General features: G+C 41.2%; 1 protein-coding gene across 2 annotated transcripts in view; it reads right to left on the reverse strand.

Annotated features, from left to right (window-relative positions):
* ACSS3 (acyl-CoA synthetase short chain family member 3) overlaps positions 1 to 22,930 on the reverse strand; it is a 165,716-nt gene that overhangs the window by 51,375 nt on the left and 91,411 nt on the right. For both annotated transcript variants that reach the window (XM_040344201.1, XM_040344203.1), the window contains 2 exons: positions 14,226 to 14,377; positions 7,360 to 7,463 (listed from right to left, as the gene is read on the reverse strand). In XM_040344201.1, the coding sequence (XP_040200135.1) occupies positions 7,360 to 7,463; positions 14,226 to 14,377 (256 nt within the window). The remainder of the gene's footprint in view (positions 1 to 7,359; positions 7,464 to 14,225; positions 14,378 to 22,930) is intronic.

Raw genomic sequence — 22,930 nt, forward strand, 5'->3', positions numbered from 1 at the left:
TAACGGCGATCTCGCAGCGAATCCGCCGCGGAGACCGCCGTTATCGTGTACACCACCGCCCACTGAAAAGATGAATACCTCGGTTGTGGCAGCAGCTGCTGCCGTTACCGAAATATTCATCTTTAAAAACAGGACGTCTTTTAGACATGGGGCGGTGGTCAAGAGGTTAAATGTAGCAAAGTTTGGATATCCATATCTTATTGGGGTTTTCTTACTGCAGACTTTTTCAATCCCCTCTTGATGCTCCAGACCGGTGTTAAACTGCAGCTCTTTGTTTGCCTTTAATCAGCCCTTGGGGCACTATTCCTCCTTTTCCGACAAATCATGGGGCATGGTTCTTTCTACCACATATGGGCAATAATTCAACCAACTGAAAACAACAATGGGGCACTGTTCTTCCAAATGTCACCAAGGACAGGGGCACTCGTCCTTCCACTGGCCCCAATGACAGGCACTATTCCTCCCCCTGACCCCAAGGACTGGTCATTATTACTCCCCCCTGACACCAAGGATAAGGCATTATTCTCTCACTGACACCCTGGTCTGGGCACTGTTCCTCTGCCTGATACCAAGGATAGATCCCTACTCCTTCCCCTGATACCAATTTTTGGGCACTATTCCTCCCCGACACCAAGGATAGGGAAATATTCTTCCCACTGACACAGAGAAAGGGACACTATTCCTCCCTCTGACACCAAGGACAAGGCACTATTCCTCCCCCTGACACCAAGGTCTGAATGCTATCCCTCCTTCTGGCACCAAGGTCTGGGAACTATTCCTTTCTTTGACACCGAGGATAAGGCATTAGTTCTTCTACTGACACCAATGACAAGGCACTATTGCTCTCACTGACACTAATGCCGCATACACACCATCACTTTATGTGATGAAAAAAAACGACATTTTCTGTGTAGTAAAAAACGACGTTTTTGAAACTTCAATTTTCAAAGACGAAGTTGCCTACACACCATCGTTTTTTCACAATGCTCTAGCAAAGCGAGGTTACGTTCACCACTTTTTTTCATTGAAGCTAGCTTCATAACTAGCTTCTGGGCATGCGCGGATGTAAAAACGTTGTTTTAAACGTCGTTTTTTGCTACACACGGTCAATTTCTGTGAAACAAAAAACGACGTTTTGAAAAACGACACATAAAATTGAAGCATGTTTCAATTTTTTTTTGTCGTTTTTCACAAGACATAAAACAACGTTTTCCCCCACACACGGTCATTTAAATTGACGTTTTTAAAAATGTGGTTTTTTTTCATCACATAAAGTGATGGTGTGTACGTGGCATAATAATGGAGCAACATTCCTTTTCCTACCGACTACCTATACAAGTTAATTTTTACTCTGGCCACCAACCCTGGAGCATTTTTTACTCCCACTGACCATTACGTTTAGGGTGTTGTTTACTCCCATTGACTGGTTTACAAGCTGGCTCTCTAAAGTCAGAAGGACAGTGTACCGGCCCTTTGTTTGGAAAGTCGGAGGACCCCTGCTCTAGACAAAACAAAAATATGTGATGCATTATATAAAGCTATCCGGTCATATCTGGTCATCAACCTTAAAAAATATAATTTTTGACAAGTATAATCACAAACAAATCAACAGCTTTTACTACTCCATGCGTCAGCATTATCAGGCTTGCAAAAGTCTTGCAGGAGCAGCTGTTGATGTAGTCACCCATCTTCGTCATCCTAAAACTGCATTATTCAAGAGCCTTTTTCACGCATTGCATTGGGAGTAAAGGCAGCAGAAATGTTTTCTTGGGAAATAAATCAATATATGCATGTGGAGTGGAGTGGGCAGGAAAAGGTGGAGTTCTCTGATCTAGCAGGCAGGGCCAACAACACTAGTTGGAATTTTAGTGCAGCCAAGACACTCTGTTGTCCTAATCAAGAAATATGGATTTCTGAAAATTTTAACAGGTAAAATCGCATGAGCAGATTCATTTAGCCAGTAACATACTGTTAATTTTCTGTTAAGCCTCGTACACACGCTCGGTTTTCTCTGCTAGAACCAGCAAGAAAACTGCTGGCAGAGCTTTCTTGCCAAGTAAACCCAGCGTGTGTACGAGGCTTTCAGGTTTCTCATCTGGAAATCTGCCAAGAATCTCGACGAGAAAAATAGAGATCCTGCTCTCTGGTGTGTAAAAATAAAAGGATAATACTACAGCGCTAATTAAATATTTAAAAATTATGACATTAAAAAAATTACCAAATAATAAACGCAGCAATAAGTGATGTATGTCAAACAAATAGTGCAAAAATATATATGGTATTATGCGCTGAATATTAACTAAGATAATGTGAATACCATAATACAAGTGATTCAGAATTATTGCGTTTATTATTTGGTAATTTTTTTAATGTCATAATTTTTAAATATTTAATTAGCGCTGTAGTATTATCCTTTTATTTTTACACACCAGTCACTTTATCACTATTTAGCAGCTATTATGGATATATTTAAATTTATGGAAAATCGCACAGTTGATTTGAAAGATGTGTTTACCACCAAACCTGTTTCTGAAGTAGGTGATCTTGATACTACTTTTAGAAAGTTTGGCCATTTAATGGAAAAGAAGGTTAGCATATGGTGGGATCTAACCACTCATGAACAATACATAAAAGAGGGTATTGTACCGCGGAGACTCAGATGGGATGTACCGATTAATGATGGCCTCTTTGACCAGGATTCTATAGAAGAATGGTACAAGTTCTTTAATGAAAAAGGGCTTGAAGTAGTGCAATTTTTAATTAAACGGAAACAAAGAAAAATTGCAACGATTAACAAACAAATTGCTGAATGCAAAGTATTCTTAGAAGGACATAAGGATACTCCTTCTTTTATAACACTCACTGCTCAACTAAATAAAGTATTGGAGCAAAAGGATCTCGAGATTAAACAACGGAAGAAGAGAAAATATCTTAGGGACACTTATGATTATCAACAGCACCAGACCTTTAAATGGCAGATTAACCTTAAGGATGGTAATAGGGGATCAATCTCGTCATCCCCAGAGAGGGAGGTACGTTTAGTATCTCCTAGGAGAGAGATGAGATACAGATCTCCAGAACCCACTGGCAATAATGGAGGGGAGTATGGAAGACCGTATAGGGATAACCCAAATGGACATTACCCCAATAGCCAAGGTCGATCAACAAGAAATGATCATAATGAACCTAGGACTCCAAAACCCTGGTGGGGTAACAAAAACAATCAAAAACCGAGGTCTAAATCTCCAAAAAAAGCCTTTTGGAAAAACAAGAATAACCAAAAACAATCCAAACCTCCACAAAATCGACCGGATCAATCAGGGGGGCATCAATATGGATATCAACAGGATCATCAGCACTATAGCCATGATTATAGGGATCCTAGGGATAACCACTCACAGCAACAGCCTAGAGCACTGCCCCAACAATACCAACAAGGGAGCTCAACTCCCAGGGACTATCATCAGTATGATAATAGAAGAAGTCCCGTCCCAATGTATAACAAATATGAGCCATTGGGTAATTACAGAGAGGAAAATGATTCTAGATCTTTTTTAGAGTATCGTCGGAGCGACAGAACACCCCCACGATACGACAAAATGACACACACGCGAAGCCCCAACGAAAGAGAGGGTGTAGAGGCGGACACAAGATCCAAAAGAAGAAAGGTACAGTAGGGGAAGGAATTTATAATATCAGTGGGGTAGAACTAACACGTACGGAACTTTTAACTTTGGATAAAGGACTCAAGTTTGCTCCGAAACGGAATCTGAGCAAATTTGATGTCTATGTGGATATACAAAAATATACCAGGAAATTAAATATTAAAAAATATATGATGAACCAACCCATAAAAGGAGCACAGGATCAAACTCTTTTGGGGAGAGTTCAGCATAGCCAATTAAGGAATAAGTCGTTATTCAATCCTCAGGTTCATAATAATGAACATGTTCAAGTTTTTAACAAAATGGTACTGAGAGACCTAGAGAAACTAAAAACTAAAAAAGTCCCGGATCCCAAAAGTATACACAAAGGAATCAAGGAACTGGAGGACAACAAACAAGTCATCATTAGACCTGCGGACAAAGGAGGAGCTATAGTGGTATTATCTAAAGAATATTATTATGAAGAATTAGAAAGCCAACTGGAAGATCAAAACACATATATTAAGCTCAGGGGAAACCCTACGTGTGAATAAAAGGAAGAACTAATTGATTTGATCCAAAGAGGTAGGGACAAAGGAGTACTTCATAAAAGAGAACAAAAATATTTGGTCCCAGATAATTGCAGGGTGCCTATAATTTATACAATTCCGAAGATTCATAAGGACCCACTCAGACCTCCAGGTAGACCCATTATTAATGGAATTCAGTCTATAAACTGAAGACTTGGACAGTATGTAGATAAGTTTATCCAACCATTAGTTCCACAAACAAGGGCCTATCTAAGGCACACGAAACATCTGATTCAGATTTTGGATACAGTGAAGATCGATAGATCAGAGAATTATCTACTAGCCACTGCCGATGTGTCCTCGCTCTATACGGTTATTAACCATATAGAGGCAATTCAGGCATCAAAATGGGCACTGAATAAATTTGGGTCACTTGTGTCTAAACAAAACAGGTTTGTGTTGAGATGCTTGGCATTCGGCCTACAACACAATTATTTTTGGCACAGACAGAAATATTATCGCCAATTGAATGGCATCGGCATGGGGGCAAAATATGCACCAAGTGTTGCCAATGTTTTTATGAGTGGGAGGAAACTGCTATCTATGAAGACCCACCTGAGCAATTAGTTCTCTACAAAAGGTTCATTGATGATTGTATTCTTATATGGAGAGGTGATGAAGGATCCTTGATCCAATTTTTTGAAAAACGTAATATGAACCAGAAAAACATTATACTCACCCACATGATTAATGAAAAAACTATACAATTCTTGGACCTAGAAATCACACTTGAAGCTCAACGGATTACCACTAAAACTTATTTCAAACCGGTCGATCGGAATAGCTATATACCGGTGGATAGCTGCCACCATGACCCCTGGTTAATAAATATTCCGAAGGGGCAACTGGTCAGGATTCGCAGGAACTGCACTGATCCACAAACATTCTTGGACCAGGCTAATATGATTGGCGAAAAGTTTGTGAACAAAGGATACGATACTGGTTTTATACAGACACAGATCAAAAATGTGTTAGAAATACCTAGAGAGACACTAATAGAAGATAGGATCAAAAGAAACATTTTGGACGATCAAGTACCTATTATTTTGAATTATAATGTCCAACACAAACAATTGGAAACCATCTTTAAAAGGCACTGGTCTATATTACAGGCGGATAAACAATTACAATGCATATTGCCGAGTATGCCAAGAATAATCTATAGACGTGCACCCACTTTAAGGGATTTAGTGGCAAAGAATGTACCTGATCCCCCTACTAAATCCAACAGACTAGCTTTCTTTCAAGGAAAAGGTTTCTTCCCTTGTAAGAGATGTTTTGCCTGCAAAAAGACTAATTTTAATGGACAAAAATGCTCCAGTTTTGTATCCAACGTTACACAAAAGGAATATCAAATTAAAGATTTAATAACGTGCAGAACTGAGGGAGTAGTCTATGCCTTACAATGTCCATGCTCTCTTCAGTACATTGGCCGTACGAAAAGGCCTTTGTGGAAACGCCTTAGGGAGCATGTTCAAAATATTGAAAAGGGCTTCCCTGATCATAATGTATCACGCCATTTTTCCATGTGTCACCAAAATAACCCCAAAGATCTCAAATTTTGGGCTATTGCCAAGTATAACCCACATTGGAGGGGGAGTCATATGGTACGGCAATTAAGTCAGACTGAATCAAGATGGATACACGAAATGAGATCATTATCACCAAATGGGTTAAATATTGAATTTGACCTCAATTGTTTCATCTCTGATTACCGATTTTATTTTATACATTTTTACATTTTTATACCTATGTGTTTAATGTTTAAATATATTCCTCTCTGGATTTTAAATAGGTATTTTATAACAGGTATTTTAAATAGGTGATTCTATATGTATTTATGTATATTCAATTCATTTTTTATCATGTCCGGCAGATATGGTTATTATATTTGATAAGTTGCTGGAGTTCTTTGTAAGTGTTGTACCACTTGTGACCACTGGAGGCTGCTATGCTTATATGCATATCCACAGTTGTCTAATATAAATTGATGAGTTGTTGGAGGTTAAAGTGTTGTACCACTTGTGACCACTGGAGGCTGCTATGCCTATATGCATATCCCCAGTTGTCTAATATAAATGATTGTTTTAATAATTTTAAAATTCTAATTGTTTTTGTATTAAAATTATAAATTGTATACATGAATATTTTACCAATCCTTATCAGCCTGCGATGATGTGAGATAAAATACTCCCTTACTGCAAATCCCGTTTTTGCCTGAGTTTCTCGCTGACTATAAATAACATCAGCTGAGACCTGGAAAGCAGTTACCCATGACTAAGTCACGTGTCTAGTGACGTAACGCGTGGGGGAGGAGTTACGAGCGGGACGGATCGCTGATCCGAATGAGGAGAGTGCATCAGACACGCTGAGCGGCTTAATCGGAGGATTGGTGCTTTGTTGTTTAATGCTGTCTTAACTCGGTGGATTCGTGAGTGTGACCTTGTCAGAAATCATTTATCCCATTCGTTTTTGTTAATGCTATTTGCGCTATGAGATTTCTTTCTCTTGTTTGATTTCTATGAGCTGTATCACTGTGGAGGAGGCGCTGCACACATATGAAACAGAAGTCTACAGAGTGTGATTACATTCCACATCTTTCAATCATTACATTGATCTGGGTGTTGTTCACAGGAGAAGCACTGATGTAATCCATTCAATTGGACTAATTGTTTTTTGGATCTGTATATATACATTTTTGGATTCTGAATCACTTGTATTATGGTTTTCACATTATCTTAGTTAATATTCAGCGCATAATACCATATATATAGATCCTGCTCTCTATTTTCTCATCGAGATTCTTGTCGGCCTGTTTCCCGATCAGAAACCCAAGCGTCTGTATACTTACCTGTCACCGTGGAAACCCGCTCACGCTCAAAATGATTTTGACGCATGCGCGGTAGCTTCCTTGGCATAGGTAGGGTGAAGCAAGATGGCGGCGACGGCATCGAATGTGATGAGCGAATGCTCGTCGTACACGATGACGTCACCGTGTTCTTGCCTTTCAAAAGAACTGCGGTTCTTTTGAAAGGAGTGTGTGTACACTCAGGCGGCAAGAGATTCTTGCCAATAATCTCATCAGAAAAAACATGCCTAAAAACTGTCTCTACGGACTTGCCTACCTGTTTGCCACCAATGATCCAGCACTGGTACTTTGAAGATCGTTTTGGCCCATTCCAACGTTTCCACATCGCAGCGCTCTCCAGCAACAAACAATGTGCGGAACCTATTTAAAATGAAAAGCAGCACAGCATAAATATTAGTGTAAACATAGGCATCCAGTTTGCTTCAAGCGTGAACATTCTTGAAACCTTTTTTATGATCCTTATATTCACTGAAATAGCTTTATGGAAAAATAGTTTTTTAGCTCTTCACAAAATGTAGTAAACAATAGGTTTTGAAGAAAAGTGGTGGCCAGAAAATTTGACACCTTTGGCACCTTTCAGGGGGCAGGGGGGTGCAAATACCTGTCTAAAGACAGGTATTTGCACCCACTTCCGGCCATACAATCTCAGGCAGACTTAGGGCATGAGGTTACCTCCCCCCGTTGTGTTCTGGGAACACTCGGCTCCCAGTGCACAGCAGAAGCCAATCGGCAGGCGTATCGTGACTCGCGAATACGCCATAGGGAACCGGGCAGTGAAGCCGGAGTGCTTCACTTCCTGGTTCCCTCACCGAGGATGGCGGGGGGGGAGCAGCAGAGTGACGAGCGATCGCTCGTCCTCTGCTGCGGACGGCACTGGACTCCAGGACAGGTAAGTGTCCTAATATTAAAAGTCAGCAGCTGCATTATTTGTAGCTGCTGGCTTTTAATAAAAAAAATTTCAGAGCTGCTCCACTTTAAGTTATTATTGTTGTCTATGTGTTCCCATTGGTAATAGAAAGTGGGGGAGCAATTAATTTGCCTCGCCTACCTATGGGAGTGTGACAGACATTAAACAGTTGAAGTTCATAGCAACAACAGTTTGAAATGTTTAAATGTACTTGGTTTACAAAGAAGTCACTTGTTTATAACAGACTTGGCAAGAGCTACTGGTGCCTATTTAAATAAAAAATCTGCGCAATAGCGGCCAGTCGGCGGTCAGCAAGAAGAAGAAGTAGCTTACCACCCTTCTGCCCTTGTTGCGGTCCTTATTGTGTGGCACCTGTCCCTTTCTGCGGAAAGGGGACAGTTCTGGTTAATTGTTTTAACTCAAGCTTTAATGGCCGAGTTATAGATCTAAGGTTCAGATATATGTGTATAAAGTAGAGCTGTTACTGATCAAAATGTTTCTGTTCGATTAATCTTTTTTTTTAAATCGATTAATCAACTAATTTCGATAAATTATAACGCACATACAGATCCAACTACTTTTAGCTGATCTCCTTGGAGATAAAATCGATGTAGCTACATAAACTGTAAAAATGGTGCGAGTAATACCAAACGGTACCAAAAGCAGTCATAAAAACATGTAGCTAAGTATGATACTGGTATAAAAATGTGTACAACGATTCCACTGCTGAATCCAGATGAGGAGAGGTTAACATCAGTCCGTTGGCATGTAGATGTCCCACGAAGGGAACTATCACAACTCCCAGTGTATGGCTGTAGAATCCCAGGTTGATAGAGGGAAGTGATAGAGGGAAGTGTAACAGCCCTTGCGTGTGGCAGATAGTAAGGTCCTGTCGGCATGCAGATATGAAGGCACAGCAAAGGAGCCCTTCAGATGGACACGGCAAGCCCCACCGGTGTCCGTGACGTCACCGGATCTCCGACGGAACTCCCTGAAGGCCCAGAAGCCGGCGGAGAGGTGAGTACCAATCAAAAGAATTTTAATCGATCAAAAAGATTTTGATCGATCAAAAAAATTAAAGATTAATCGATTAATTAAAAGTTAATTTGCACAGCCCTAGTATAAAGATATACAATAATATTTTGCTTTTGTGTGAAATATTTGGTAAACAAGACAAAACTGTTATAGGTGTGTTAAATTGAATTAGAAGATCAAATAAATAATTTGATTGCCAATCATAAAGTTTTGAGCCATTAAAATATACGTTATTATTATCATTAGTTGGTGATAATTGAGCATGGTTAAATTGGTACTGTCTACGATCCCATTGTTTGCCTAATTTTTTTATCCTACTGAAAGGAACAATCAAAATTTCCCCAGCAGGGCCATGGAGAGCAATAGAGCTATCACAGAGGTATTTATTTTTCTCAAGTCTACCCAAACATTTAAAAGGGAGGATCAAAGAGAAGATGCCTACATTGTGTTCAGACAAGAAGGTAACATAGAAGGCCAAATAGCTGGGTGTATTGGTGCCACACAGAGGCTATACAGCAGGGGGGGGGGGGTGCCTGAAAGTTACTTGGCCATGCATAACAATTCACATATTTGTATCTATAACTGAATTGTTTAGTGGTTGACAGCCACTCTACGCCCAAACTATGTTTACAATTTTTTTTTTCAAACAGAATCTGATTATATTCCGCCACAACATTAAACTAGAATTAGACACAACAATATAGTTTCAATATATACAACTCTGGCCTATGTAACAATTTTTTTGTAGGTTTTAAATAATATCCTTCAAATGATGGATGACTTTACTAAAGGAAAAAAGGAAATAATGTTGCATGGCTATTTATATCTGCAGTCACCATAGCTACATCACCGACTACATGTGCAAAACTGAACTCACTGAAATATACAGTCATTTCTGGTCATATCAAGTTCTTTGGACATTCCTTTGGGAGCAAGCTGTTTAAAAATTAGTCCTTTTGTGACACCAAACATGTTAAGCAGGTTGTAATCATTTTTAGGAAAGTGTATACATTCATTTTTAAACACTGTTTTGTAAAGGTCACAACCAAGGTTGAATACTATGTCTCACAACATGTAATGTGTGAGGACTCTAATAATTGTGGATCATCATAATGTAGGCATGAATTACTGTACCCTTTCCAGCAGTATATTTGTAAAATCTTGCTGTGAGGACGCTTCAAGGAATCTTGTGTCCCAGCTGATTAATGATGAAGATTCCTCTACCACTGTAATTATGCAAACATCAATTGATATGATGCTTTATTTAGGATAGTAGCCTCCTAGCAAGACTTGACTTGCTCCGAAAGGGCAAATATTCACGCCAAGACTAAAAATATTCAGCAAGCCCTTAATCCAATATCACATTAACATGCACTATGTAGATACTAAATATCTCAGACACAAGCTAATGCAAATAAAATTTTAGCAAATTAACCTTTTTCACAGCCTTTTCATACTTGGGCAGAAATTAAAATCTCTATTCAACTACAAATTCTGACAGCCAACTTTAACTTACTTAAATATGTAAAAGTATAATGTAATACAGATTATTTTTTTTGTTTTAAATATATTACATACATACTGTATATACATATAAAGAAGTGTGCTTTCATATTTGTACTAGATAACAGTGAATTTGTTAACTACTTTAGTATTAGGTATACCATGTTATATTTAAACAATGTGTTCAATATTAACGAACCTTTATATGTCGTTATCCCTGCAATCTACAGACTTTGTACAGCCTACTTTAGCGATGCATCTTCTAAAAGGGAACATTGTTGGGAGATAGGAGACAGATGGGAAACCACAAACGGTACAGAAGATCCATGAATACATTTACTACATATTCTGGGCTTAAACTGGGGTAAGTCTTCCATTTTGCCTTTGGATGATGGGGCTAGAGAAAATCGAACCAGAATCTACCATTAAAATGGGTGTCTCAGATCACTTACCCTGGGCAGCAGACGTAACGAATTACATGTCCCTTTTGAACTTTTTTAAGCAAAAAACGCTGGTTTGGCAGAAACTTCCATTGTCTTTGTTAGCTAGAGTCAACCTTTTAAAAATTAAAATTCTGCCAGTAATTTTGTATTTTCTAAGGAATGCTCCAGTGTGGGTTCCTAAATCATTTTTTAGGAAATTGGATGGGCTCACTAGCACTTTTCTTTGGGCCCCTAAACAGAACCATGGGGGCAGGGTGGCGTGGCGTTACCAGACTGACGTAAATATTATCTGGTGGGTCAGTTGGTCTTTGTGCACAGATGGCTGGTCTCTCATGCTGGGGACTCGGCCACTGTTTTGGAGGTGGCTCACCTGGGGTCGTATGAATCCCTTCGGTTGGCCATTCACAGGGGCACTAAGCGGGATCTCCCTCTTACTGAATCAATGGTGGTCACGGTTAAAGCGTGGGAAGAGGCAGTGAAGCTGGCTTGTCCAAGCTACTTGGGGTACTCTCCTTCAGCCCCCCTTTGGATGAACCCGAAACTACACCAGTTTTAATGCGTTTGAAGATCCCACGGGGTGGGTGGGTAGGGGTGTTAAACTGCTCAAAGATGTTACACGGGATGGAGTACTGTTGACATTTGACCAACTCAAGACTAAGCATGACCTTCCAAATTCTCAATACTTTCGTTATCTCCAATTGAGACATGCTTTCCAAATCCAATTTAAGACTGGGAGTGTTGAACCCTTTCCCTCTGGAGGATCTCTTTATGATGGAGGAGCTGCCCAAAACCTTGTCAGCGACGTATAAAGAACTGTTTAAAACTAGCCCCAAGGCAATGCTCAAATGTAGAGAACGCTGGGAGGCTGAGGTAATGGGAATACAGGGGGAGGATTGGGATGATATGTGGGATCGCCCATTTCAACATCTAGTGGCAGCTAGAGACAGACTGATCCAGTTTAAATTCCTACATAGAGTGTACTATACTCCTGCTAGGTTGGCCTCGATTTATCCCTCTGTCCCTCCGGAGTGTTGGCGATGCTCTTCTGCACCAGCTGACGCTCATCATATCTTTTGCCCCCAAATTCAGTTGTACTGGACGGAGATCATTTCTTGTATAGCCGAGGTCCTTCAGGTTCCAATTCCGTTGATGATCAGTGTTTGCCCCCCTGGAGGAGGTGGTTCCATCACGGGCTCATAGGACATTACTTAATATTCTGTTATTTTATGGGAGGAAGGCTATCCTGCTCCGTTGGAAAAAATCTGGGGCCCCGGAGTAGCGTTCTGGAAGGGGTTGATAAACACAATGCTACCGTTCTACAAGGCAACGTATATGTCTAGAGGCTGTAAAAAGAAATTTGAGAACGTGTGGAGGGCCTGGTATGATTCAGATCAAACTGTGGGCTAGGTAACTTCGGAAATAAGTTGGTTGGGATGGTCCAGTGAATGTGTATGGTATTTTCATATGGGGGTGGAGCTAGACCCTTGTTCTGGAATCATTATGTGCATGGGAGGAGGCGATTTACTCATCCGGACCCGCGATGTTAGGGTGAGGGGAAGAGGAACTGAGTGTGGGGGGGGGGGGTTGTTATTTTCCTTTATTTTCTTGTTTTTCTGTTCAGTTTTATAGCAGTCTAACAATGGTGTGTGTTGTATTTTTGTTCTGCCGACCATGTTGGCCATATTGCTAGACTTGGTGGTGTGCCGAGTCAAGTAAGAGTTGTCTTTTAAAAATCAATAAAAAGAATAAAAATAATAATAATAAAAAAAAAAAGTACATGAGATCTGCAATGAAAATGCAATTCTCTGGAACCAATAACTTAAAGGGTCACTAAAGGAAAAAAATGTTTTTGCTGAAATGACTTTTTATTGGGTATAGAGACATAAAAGTTAACCGATTCCTTTTAAAAATGATTAAAAATTGAATTTAATCTATCATATAATGTGCCTCTAGTTCACTTTTGGTTTTAAAAGGTACATACATGAAGTTCCGGGTGAGAGGTGAGTCGGGAAGACTCACAGAACAAAAACAAACAAATCCAGGGCAGTGTTTTGTTTTTAAAATGAATCTGATTGGTTCTGAGGAGTTTAAGACACACAGTAATGACAGCTTAGACCACCGTGAAAAGCACCCAGTACTGTGGTTATAAGGAAACAGGCAACCAGGAAGTATGGAGATCAGAGAAGAATTACAGCTACTTCAAAGCAAAAACGAACAATGAGGACATGAAACCAGTACTGCAGTAATGTAATGGAAGCTATTTAGCTAAAAAAAAAAAAAATTCCTTTAGTGACCCTTTAATTGTTTTTTTAAAAAAAACGAAAAGTCAGCAGCTAATCAGTAAAAAAGTCCAGTGCTGTCTTCACCCGGTTCTTCGCCGGTCTTAATTTCCCCAGCGCAACAATTCTTGGCTGTGGGAGCCGACTGTGACTACCTGCTGTTTCACAGCTGGCTCCCCACTGTGCATGCATGAGAACACACTCTGCTTTCAGACTGGTCCTGCATCCTCCTGGGACATGTGATGTGTCCCAGGAGTTGTGGACTTGGGGCGAGTCAAAATTCTGCAATTCTTGCCTAGGCAAAAAAGGGAAAGAGAGTGGGTTTCTATGAGAAAATGTTGTTTTAAAAGCATTTCTAATTATCAATTAATGAATTAGGGGTTAACCGTAAAATTAGGTCTTTGTATAAATGGACCCTTCTGGTCCTCTTCAGATATTGTCAGGCTGACCAGTTCTAGCCAGGGTTGCCAACCTCCCCGGGCATTTTATACTCACAAAACATGGGAAATTTACAGACATAGCACATGTTTTACTGACAACCTGAAAAATGACAGAACTCCTATTAAGAACTAAGACAATCAATACTTAAACAGTATAAACACAATATGGAAACATTGACAATAAACAGAACACGTTTTTGCCTGGAAACATTTACAACATATCATGACAAATTATCAGCCCTTGATATTTACAGACAGTTGTAAAAGTCACAGATTTTTTAAAACTGTCAGTAAATTTACTGATGGTTGGCAACCCTGGTTCTAGGAAAGAATACAGGATGGGTGCTTGGCCAATACATTCGTATGTTTAAAGAACAGGCATTCTTAAAAACAGCTCAGACTCCTGATTGCGATCTTTGATGGGTTATACAATTTTTTTTCAATTTGTTTTTAAAGTTTACTTATTCCACTAGTGCAGCATGTTATGCAGCAATTCCTATTAAGATGAAACCTACTTGGTTAAAGAATAATTCTTCCCCAGGGATGCCTCTGGATCTTGCTGACGTATGGCTCTAATTGCAGTCGGTGCAGTAAACATGGCTGCTACTCCATGATCCGATAGCACACGGAAATATGCAGAAGCATCTGGTGTTCCAACTGGCTTTCCCTGCGGACAGTTATTTTAAGAATATTAGAGGAAATGCATCCATATAACAGTACCAACAGATTTTAGTGAAAGGCGTCCAGAGTTCTAATAAGACAGTCTGTTTTTTGTAACTTGCAGTTGCAAAACAAATATTACATTAATGCAATTATCTTCCTAAGCTCATTAAACAGAATATTGTTTAATGCATGCTTTGATTTCTAGTAGGTATGTTGAAGATTTACCTCTCCATAAAAAGGTGAAAACATCAGTTTTTAACATTTTCAGTATTACTCTGTTCTTTTAAAATACACTTCTTCTGTTCTTTAAAGGGGTTAGAAAGGTTCATATTTTTTCACCTTAATGCGTTCTATGCATTAGGGTGAAAAAACATCTGATGTTTGCCGGCCCCCCCAGCACCCCTGTTTACCTGAGCCCTCGAAAGTCCCGCGCCGTGAACGAGCAGGCTTCTCGACCGGGCTTTTCGGCTCATTTATTGGATGATTGATAGCAGCGCAGCCATTGGCTCCCGCTGCTGTCAGTCAAACCAATGACGCGGCGCGCGCGCGGGGGGGGGGGGGCGAGTGATACAGTCAGCGGCTATAGTTGCCGGCTGTATCACGGGACCGCGCCCACAAGCTAACCCACTTGGGAGAGCGCTTCCCACGAAGGGGGTTACCTGATGCAGAGGAGCCAAGGCACTCTGTGCAAAAAAATTAAATAAAAAATAAAACATTTGATCCTTTACCCCTTTAAAGAATGTAATGAATATGTTGTTGAATCACACATTTTATGTATATAGGGACAACCATTTATTTGCCTACTTAAGACATAAGTGGCAAACTTTTGTGTTCATTAAAATAAAGTCTCACTTTGTGGAATAGCCAAGAGGGTTCCTGGAATTGTGTATAGGGGCCAATATTTTTTTAAATTTTCTATTTTAAAAATAAAAAAACATATAATACAATGCTCAAAATAAATTAAGGAACACTTTGAAAACACATTAGATCTCAATGGGGAAAAATATCATGCTGGATATCTATACTAAAATGGACTGGGAAATGTTTTAGGAACAAAAGGATGCCACATCTTTTGATGAAAATGAAAATGATCAACCTACAGAGGGTTGAATTTAAAGCCACCCGAAAATCAAAGTGAAAATATTATGCAGCAAGCTAGTCCATTTTGCTTAAATTTCATTGCAGCAACTCAAAATGGTCCTCAGTTTGTATGGCCCCCACGTGCTTGTATACATGCCTGACAACATCAGGACATGCTCCTAATGAGACAACATATGGTGCCCTGGGGTATTTCCTCAGGGGTATTTCCTCCCAGATCGGGACCAGGGCATCACTGAGCTCCTTAAAAGACTGAGGTGCAACCTAGTAGCATCGAATGGACCGAAACAATGTCTCAGAGGTGTTATATTGGATTTAGGTCAGGCGAGCATGGGAACCATTTAATGGTATCAATTCCTTCATCCTCCAGGAACTGGCTGCATACTCTCACCACATGAGGCCAGGCATTGTCATGCACCAGGAGGAACCCAGGACCCACTGCACCAGCATAGGGTCTGACAATGGGTATAAGGATTTCATCCTGATACCGAATTGTAGTCAGGGTGCCATTGTTTAGCCTGTAGAGGTCTGTGTGTGCCACTATCCATAGGTTAATTAAAGATCATGTCCAAAGAAACGTGATGAATCCTCCACCAATCAGCAGAAATTACTTCTTACCAGCTTGCTATGATCCCCTGTGACAGAGGATCAATATGTGCATATAATCAGGAGTCTCACTCCAAAAAAACAGCCAACACAAATCCGATTCTTAAGCAGTAACTCCCCTCCAATGGCAGACATGAATCATCAGCAGATGTACCCGGTATATGCCTGAGTTATATTCCTTGGTTCATTATTAATTCATATAATTTATAACCTGTTTATTCCTGGGACTATTCACGTTTGTTTCTAGATATTTAACTCACTTCATATCGTTGACATGAGTTGATTTTCTTTACTATATTCACTACTGTTTGGGTAATTTTTTAAGGTAAGCCGATACCTTCTTTTGTTTTCTGCCTCTGGACTTAACAATGAGAACTGTTCCCAGCTATCTTTGTGGACTAAAAAACACCTCTCCCCTGATAAAGAGAAGAGAGGGAGGTGTGATATAGTCCAAATCAGCCTTATGTTATCGTAACACACTCCTTTCTTAGGGTGACAACTATATAGTATAATTGTCATCCTAAGACAGAAAGTGTGTTCATCGTAGAATAACCAGGTAAAATAAAGGAAACATTTATGAAAAAAAGAAAACTAATGCAGTTACTGCATCTAAGGACAGCAAAATGGCAATACAATACATTTTGGGGTTTAAGGAAAGAGGAAAATCCTTTAATTCAGGGCAATGTAAAAACAAGAAAGAGAAAAAAAAATAATAACTGAATACAAAATAATTTTTTTATAATTTAAGTAGCTTTTCAGAACAGTTGGTATTTATAATATAATTGGCCCTTGAATAAAAAAAACAAAAAAAACATGCAAGTTTGTAAACTATAAAACATTTTCTCCACATTATGTAATCTGAAGCTGTCAAACTGGTTCTCTTTTGATGGTTTGTTGTTTATATGGTGACTGAGTTCAAATGCATGCCCATTCATGAACAAGGTGTCTCTGGGAAAGGGTGTATACTCTTGACTATAAAAATAGATAGGAAAGGTGCTGCAAGATTGTGCATGCTAAAAAAAAATTGGCAATACATGGTGTATAAGACAGATACAGGGATGAACATAGAGAGGAAAAGGAGAGTGGAGTACAGAAACGATGCAGAGTGACCACCCAAAAGGAATGCTTGAATAATGAATATTGTCTGGTGCAGAGAAGACACAATGGGGTTTATTTGCTAAACCTGGAGAATGCAAAATCTGATGCAGCTGTGCATGGTAGCCAATCAGCTTCTAACTTCACCTTGTTCAAATGAAGCAGGGATCTCCAAACTACGGCCCTCCAGCTGCTGCAAGAAATACATGTCCCATGAGGCATTGTAAAACTCTGACATTCACAGCCATGATGGGAATTGTAGTTCCTGAACAACTGGATGGTCATAGTCTGAAGACCCCTGAATTAACCAATTCCCTACCATAGGACGTCATATGACGTCCTGGACTTTAGGGTAAGGTGACCAGATTTTTTAAATGAAATCCAGGGACATATTTTTTTTTTACTAGTAATTAGCGACTCTCTGCCCATCACAGCCACCGCCCGCCTCACAGCCTGTCAAGTCTTACTTCCCGATCCCCGGCTACTACTGGGTGGGGAGCGGAGGAAGATCGCTCTGCCAGGGAAGGCAAGGAGATAGGTAGGCGGTTGGCCGGGACTTGAGCCAAGGCAGAAGAAGATGCAAAAGGGAGCTGAACAGGGCATGCACCCAAAACTGAAGAAATATTCCCTCCGATCTGACCAGCACATGATCATCAGAAAGGGGCACAGATACTGAAAAAAATACACCCCCCCCCCCAAGCTAGTAGAAGCGGCAGAGCATTGGTGTGCAAGATTTTTTTTATTATTCTGCACTGACTGTCATGTACCAGGTGGGACCAGAACTGTGTGGCTAGCAACAGAGGAACACCAAACACATATAAGTGAAAATATAATGATTTATTTAGGTAAGTGAATAATATAAATACAACCACCTCCAATATGACACAGTGCAACAAACCAACAAACAGACAGTGACCCACAAATAACAACAGACAGATATGTATGTGGTGTCCCAGTACAGGTATTTGCTGTAGGCCCTGTCAGATTGAGACCCTCGGCTTGTGGGGCCTCCCCTGCAGCTAGTCCTGATGTGATTTATACTGTTATGGTTGATAATACATTTATTAGGTGTGTGTATAGCTTTAAGTAAGTGCATCTATTCTTCAGCATAGTCAAGCATAGGCCCAGTATTACTAATCCGGCCGCAGCAGCCGAGGATATATGATAAGCCAAGCCCAAGCATTACCAGCTGTGTGGTCCTCTAGAGACTGTCTGTGGAACCTTTGCGACACTCTGTGTGAACGCTGTGAAGATTTTGACACCTGTCTTCATGCCAGTAAAACCTTCGTTATATATACCCCTGTTGTGGACTGTGTTATTACCATCCTAGCTAGCGGGGATATGGAGGTCCCCGGAGCTGTAAATTCCCGGGGTATACCAAGACTACAGTGGCGTCACGTGACAGAGAGGGTTAATACCATCCGACCCTCACTAAGGGTTAATACCACCAGACCCTGGGCTCCTAGCCCCAAGAACCAAGTAGCTAACCATCAAGCGCATGTGCGTGGCCGTGGGGCTCACCCTCCCCGGTCACCACATGTACAATAAATGGGAAATGCCAGAATCATAAACAATAGCCAGGCCAGGGTCATACACAGCAGATCGGCAGATGGACAAAGGGATATTCCAGAAGCATAAACGTTAGCCAGGCCAAGGTCATACACAGGGAGATCAGCAGATGGGATAAGGAACACAGGACATGGAGAGGATGGATGGTCAGGACAGGGAGACAGGATCAAGAACTCAGGTAGCAGATTTCAGGAACAGGTTCAGATAATCAGGCAGCAGGTACAGATCAGGGCATGAGGACGATACCAGGGCAAGGTATGTTTGCACTTGCCGGGTATTTATAGGAATACCTGTGATTGGCCTCAAGTCACACCTGAGCGCAAAAGGTGCTGTCTGCTCCACACTGCCAGGATCCATCCACTGGTGGACGCCAGTACTGCGGCCCAAGGATGACATAACACCTGCAGGGAGAAGTTCCCCTGACAGTTCAAAACTGCCAGGAGACACCTGCTGGTGAACCTCAGTACTGTATGCCAAATTATAGATATTACCAGCGGATGGAACCTTTCCTGACACTGAGGCCTTGTACACACGACTGAACATGTCCGCTGAAACTGGTCCGCGGACCAGTTTCCGCGGACATGTCTGACCGTGTGTAGGGCCTAGTGGACAGTTTTCCGGCCTAGCGGACAGGTTTCCAGCGGACAAAAGTTTCTTAGCATGCTAAGAAACTTGTCCGATGGAACCTTGTCCCTTGGTTAGTACGACTCATCGGACATGTCCGCTGGTAATGACGTATTACCAGCGGCCCGAAATCCCGCGCATGCGTCGAATTGATTCGACGCATGCGTGGAAGCATTGAACTTGCGTGTTAGAGAACGTCTGTGTCTTATACGTCACCGCGTTCTCTGTCCGCGGGGATTTTGGTCTGATGGTGTGTACACACATCAGACCAAAAGCTCCCAGCAGACATGTCCGATGAAAACGGTCCGCGGACCGTTTTCATCTGACATGTCTGCTCGTGTGTACAAGGCCTGACTGTCTTTGAAATTACCCCAGCCCCTGTTTAAATCCAATCCGGGGACAAAACCGGGGAAGGACTTGGTCCAGGGACAGTGTCCTCAATCCAGGGACTGTCCCCGGAAAACGGGGATATCTGGTCACCCTACTTTAGGGGGGATATCTGAATGATGCCTGCACATATCCTTCTTTTCTGCTGGCGATTCTGCGCACCATAAGAAAGATCATAGCGGCAGTTCCACAGCTTGATCGTTCTTATAGGTGGCGGGAGGGGGGATGTCTCCGGGCTCTCCCGTGTCTTAGGGGGCTCAGAGAATAAATCGTCCGGCGCCGGATGAGGACCATAGAGATTTCTGAAGACCAGATGGTCACCGGTCATCTCTATGGCGGTCGGAGGCCCGGGTGCGACGTTAAGACGTCACACCTGTGTACCCGAAAGTAAACAAAGCCGCAATCACAGCTGTCAGCACAAGATCGGTGAATTTTTTTCTCAATCTCATGCTTTCCAGCCTGGAGGAGAGATATGGGGTCTTATTGACCCCGCATCTCTCCATAAAGAGGACCTGTCACTAACAATTCCTATTACAAGGGATGTTTACATTTATTGTAATAAGAATAAAAGTGAACAAAAAAAAATGTAAAATAAGTAAAATAATAAAAAAAAAAAAATGCCCCTGTCCCTGGTAGCTCGCGCTCAAAAGCGAACACACACGCAAGTCCTGCCCACATACGTAAACGCTGTAAAATGCGTGCAACAATTCCTCCTCTAACTTTAAACTGGTAACCTGTAAAAAAACACCCACCATCCCTTCTTTTATGTTGTTGCAATTATTTTATTGGGGGGGGGGGGGTTATGGTGTAGGTGGACAAATTGATAATTGATTTACTCTTAAGATTTTCTTTTTTAATGTACTAGTCACACTATATACTGTACAATTATCTACACACATTTAGATACATACACACACACACACACACACACATATGAATACATACACACATATCTATGCAAGTGTTCATACGTATAGACACACGCGCACAAGTGAATCACTGTTTATATCTATATTTTGTTAACATAAGAAAAAGCTTAGAGATGAAAAAGGGACAGCGGTGCCTGCTGTTTCCATGGTAACAGTGAGTGCTTTACCTAGCTTTTAGCTACAGGAAGTATTATTGTTTTGTGTCATGACAGCAGGTGATTAAGCCAAATTAGAAATGATCTATTAAAATACCTTGTAAGTAAAGAAGGAAAAAAAATTACATTTACAATACACTGCACATTTGATGAATGCAATCTTAAAATATATATATAATAATACAGCATTAATACAGCATACAATCTAAAGTTGATTTGCAGCTAAGACACATCTAGCCAGCATTATGAAGACAATAAAACATAGAAATCCTGTATTAGATGGTAGAAAATAAGAGTTGAGTTTTGTACCACAACTTTCATTAAAGAGGTGCCCATAATTATAGTTATTTGAAAATAAATTGATTCTTGAAGAGGAGAGGCCCATCTAGGATCCCCCCTGCTTCCTCACATGTGGCCATTGTTTTGTTCATTATGGAGTTGTGCTTCATAATGCAAACATTAATGGCAGCAACTTTAGTTGAAATAGTGGGAATAAAGGTAAACTGGTCTAGGACTACTTTCTATACAAACTGATTTATCCTGCATTTGCTGCAACTGTCAGCGTCTTGTCACCACTGGCAGCTTGTGCTCAATTTTCTTGGGGCGGCCTCCCCAACCTGCCTGCTCCCCCAGCCAGCCAACCAACCCCCACCGGCGCTCATTCGATCACTGCTCCCCCCTGTTGTTCAATTGCCACGTCACTCACCCATCAGGCACCCCGCCAGCACCACACTTACCCGATCCAGGTCGCAGTTTCGTCGGCTTCCCCTCCTGTGTCTCCTCCCAAGTCCCAGCCATTCAGGACTTAGGACTCACAGCCAATCGGGTCTCAGGACCCGCTTCTCAATTGGCCAGGAGGAGAAACAGGAAGACATTAGTGAATATTAATTCTCTCTGCGCCCTAAACCCACCCTTTTTGAAGCCAATTAAAGCTTCAGGCTCTAATCACATGCTTCGAAAACAAAAAACAAAAGAAACACATTGTAATCCAAGTTGCTCACACCCTGACCGGGAGGCCTGTTATTTAGACAAAAAAAGAAAAAGGACACAGTTCCTGTTCTGGTGAAGAATGTCTTTATTAAAGATACTCATAAAAAGGAATAGAAGTATTAAGCAGCTGGAGAATCCACAATTCAGCTAAAGCAAACAAACAAGTTAAATACTTAGATCCTTTATTTATGTCTCCAAATGGCAAGAAATTACCTCAGTTAGCTACTACGCGCACAACCGTTTTCAGAACAGATTTTTCTCCCATCTTCTCCAGGTGATTTCTCAACATAGCCAGTGGATTCTTTTCCTCCTTGGAGACTTCAACATTGTGTCATTGGTCGATCGGTTATACGCTCCAGACGTAGTCCCCTCCCATGATTCCTTGTTGGAACCTCATATGTGTGTACTTATTCAGTCCCACGGACTGCTTGATTGCTGGAGGGAACTCCATCACATGGGTAGAGACATTACGTTCTATTCTTATCCCCATGACAGCTTCTGTAGAATTGAGCATGTTTTTATACCGCTTTGTGTCATCTCACTTATAGATAAAATCACCAAGCCTATGGTCCTTGTAAGCTTGATTCATCCCTCTTATCGCTGGTGGATTAACAAGCCCCATCTCTCTTCGCAAGATTCATGCCGCGTGCTCCAATCACATATCGAGAATTATTTCCTGGAAAACAAAGGGTCGTGTTCTATGCGGTCTCGTTGTGGGAGGCCCATAAAGTCACCCTCAGAGGCCACATTATACAACTGGCTTCGACCAGGAAAGGATCTAGAGAACAGAAGATCCAGGACCTATCTGCCCAACTAGCTGAAACAGAAGCAGCCTGGAAATCCAAGTCTTCAGCCTCCACCAAGAAAGTTGGGAACTCCATAGCTGCCGAATTGAACCTTCTGGCTACTAAATAGGCTGAAAAAGGTCTTGCAGTGGTCCAAACACAAGTTTTTTTCCTTCACTAATCTGTCCAGGAACAATACTGGCAAGGAAACTGAACTTGGTGGGCTGCCCCCGGGGCCCAATTCGCCTTCGTTCCACCAATGGGAATGTCACTTCTGACCCAGTCAAAATCGCCTTTTAATTTTCTACCTCTTGTCCTC

This window comes from Rana temporaria, chromosome 3 (assembly GCF_905171775.1).
Source record: "Rana temporaria chromosome 3, aRanTem1.1, whole genome shotgun sequence".
Taxonomy (NCBI): domain Eukaryota; kingdom Metazoa; phylum Chordata; class Amphibia; order Anura; family Ranidae; genus Rana; species Rana temporaria.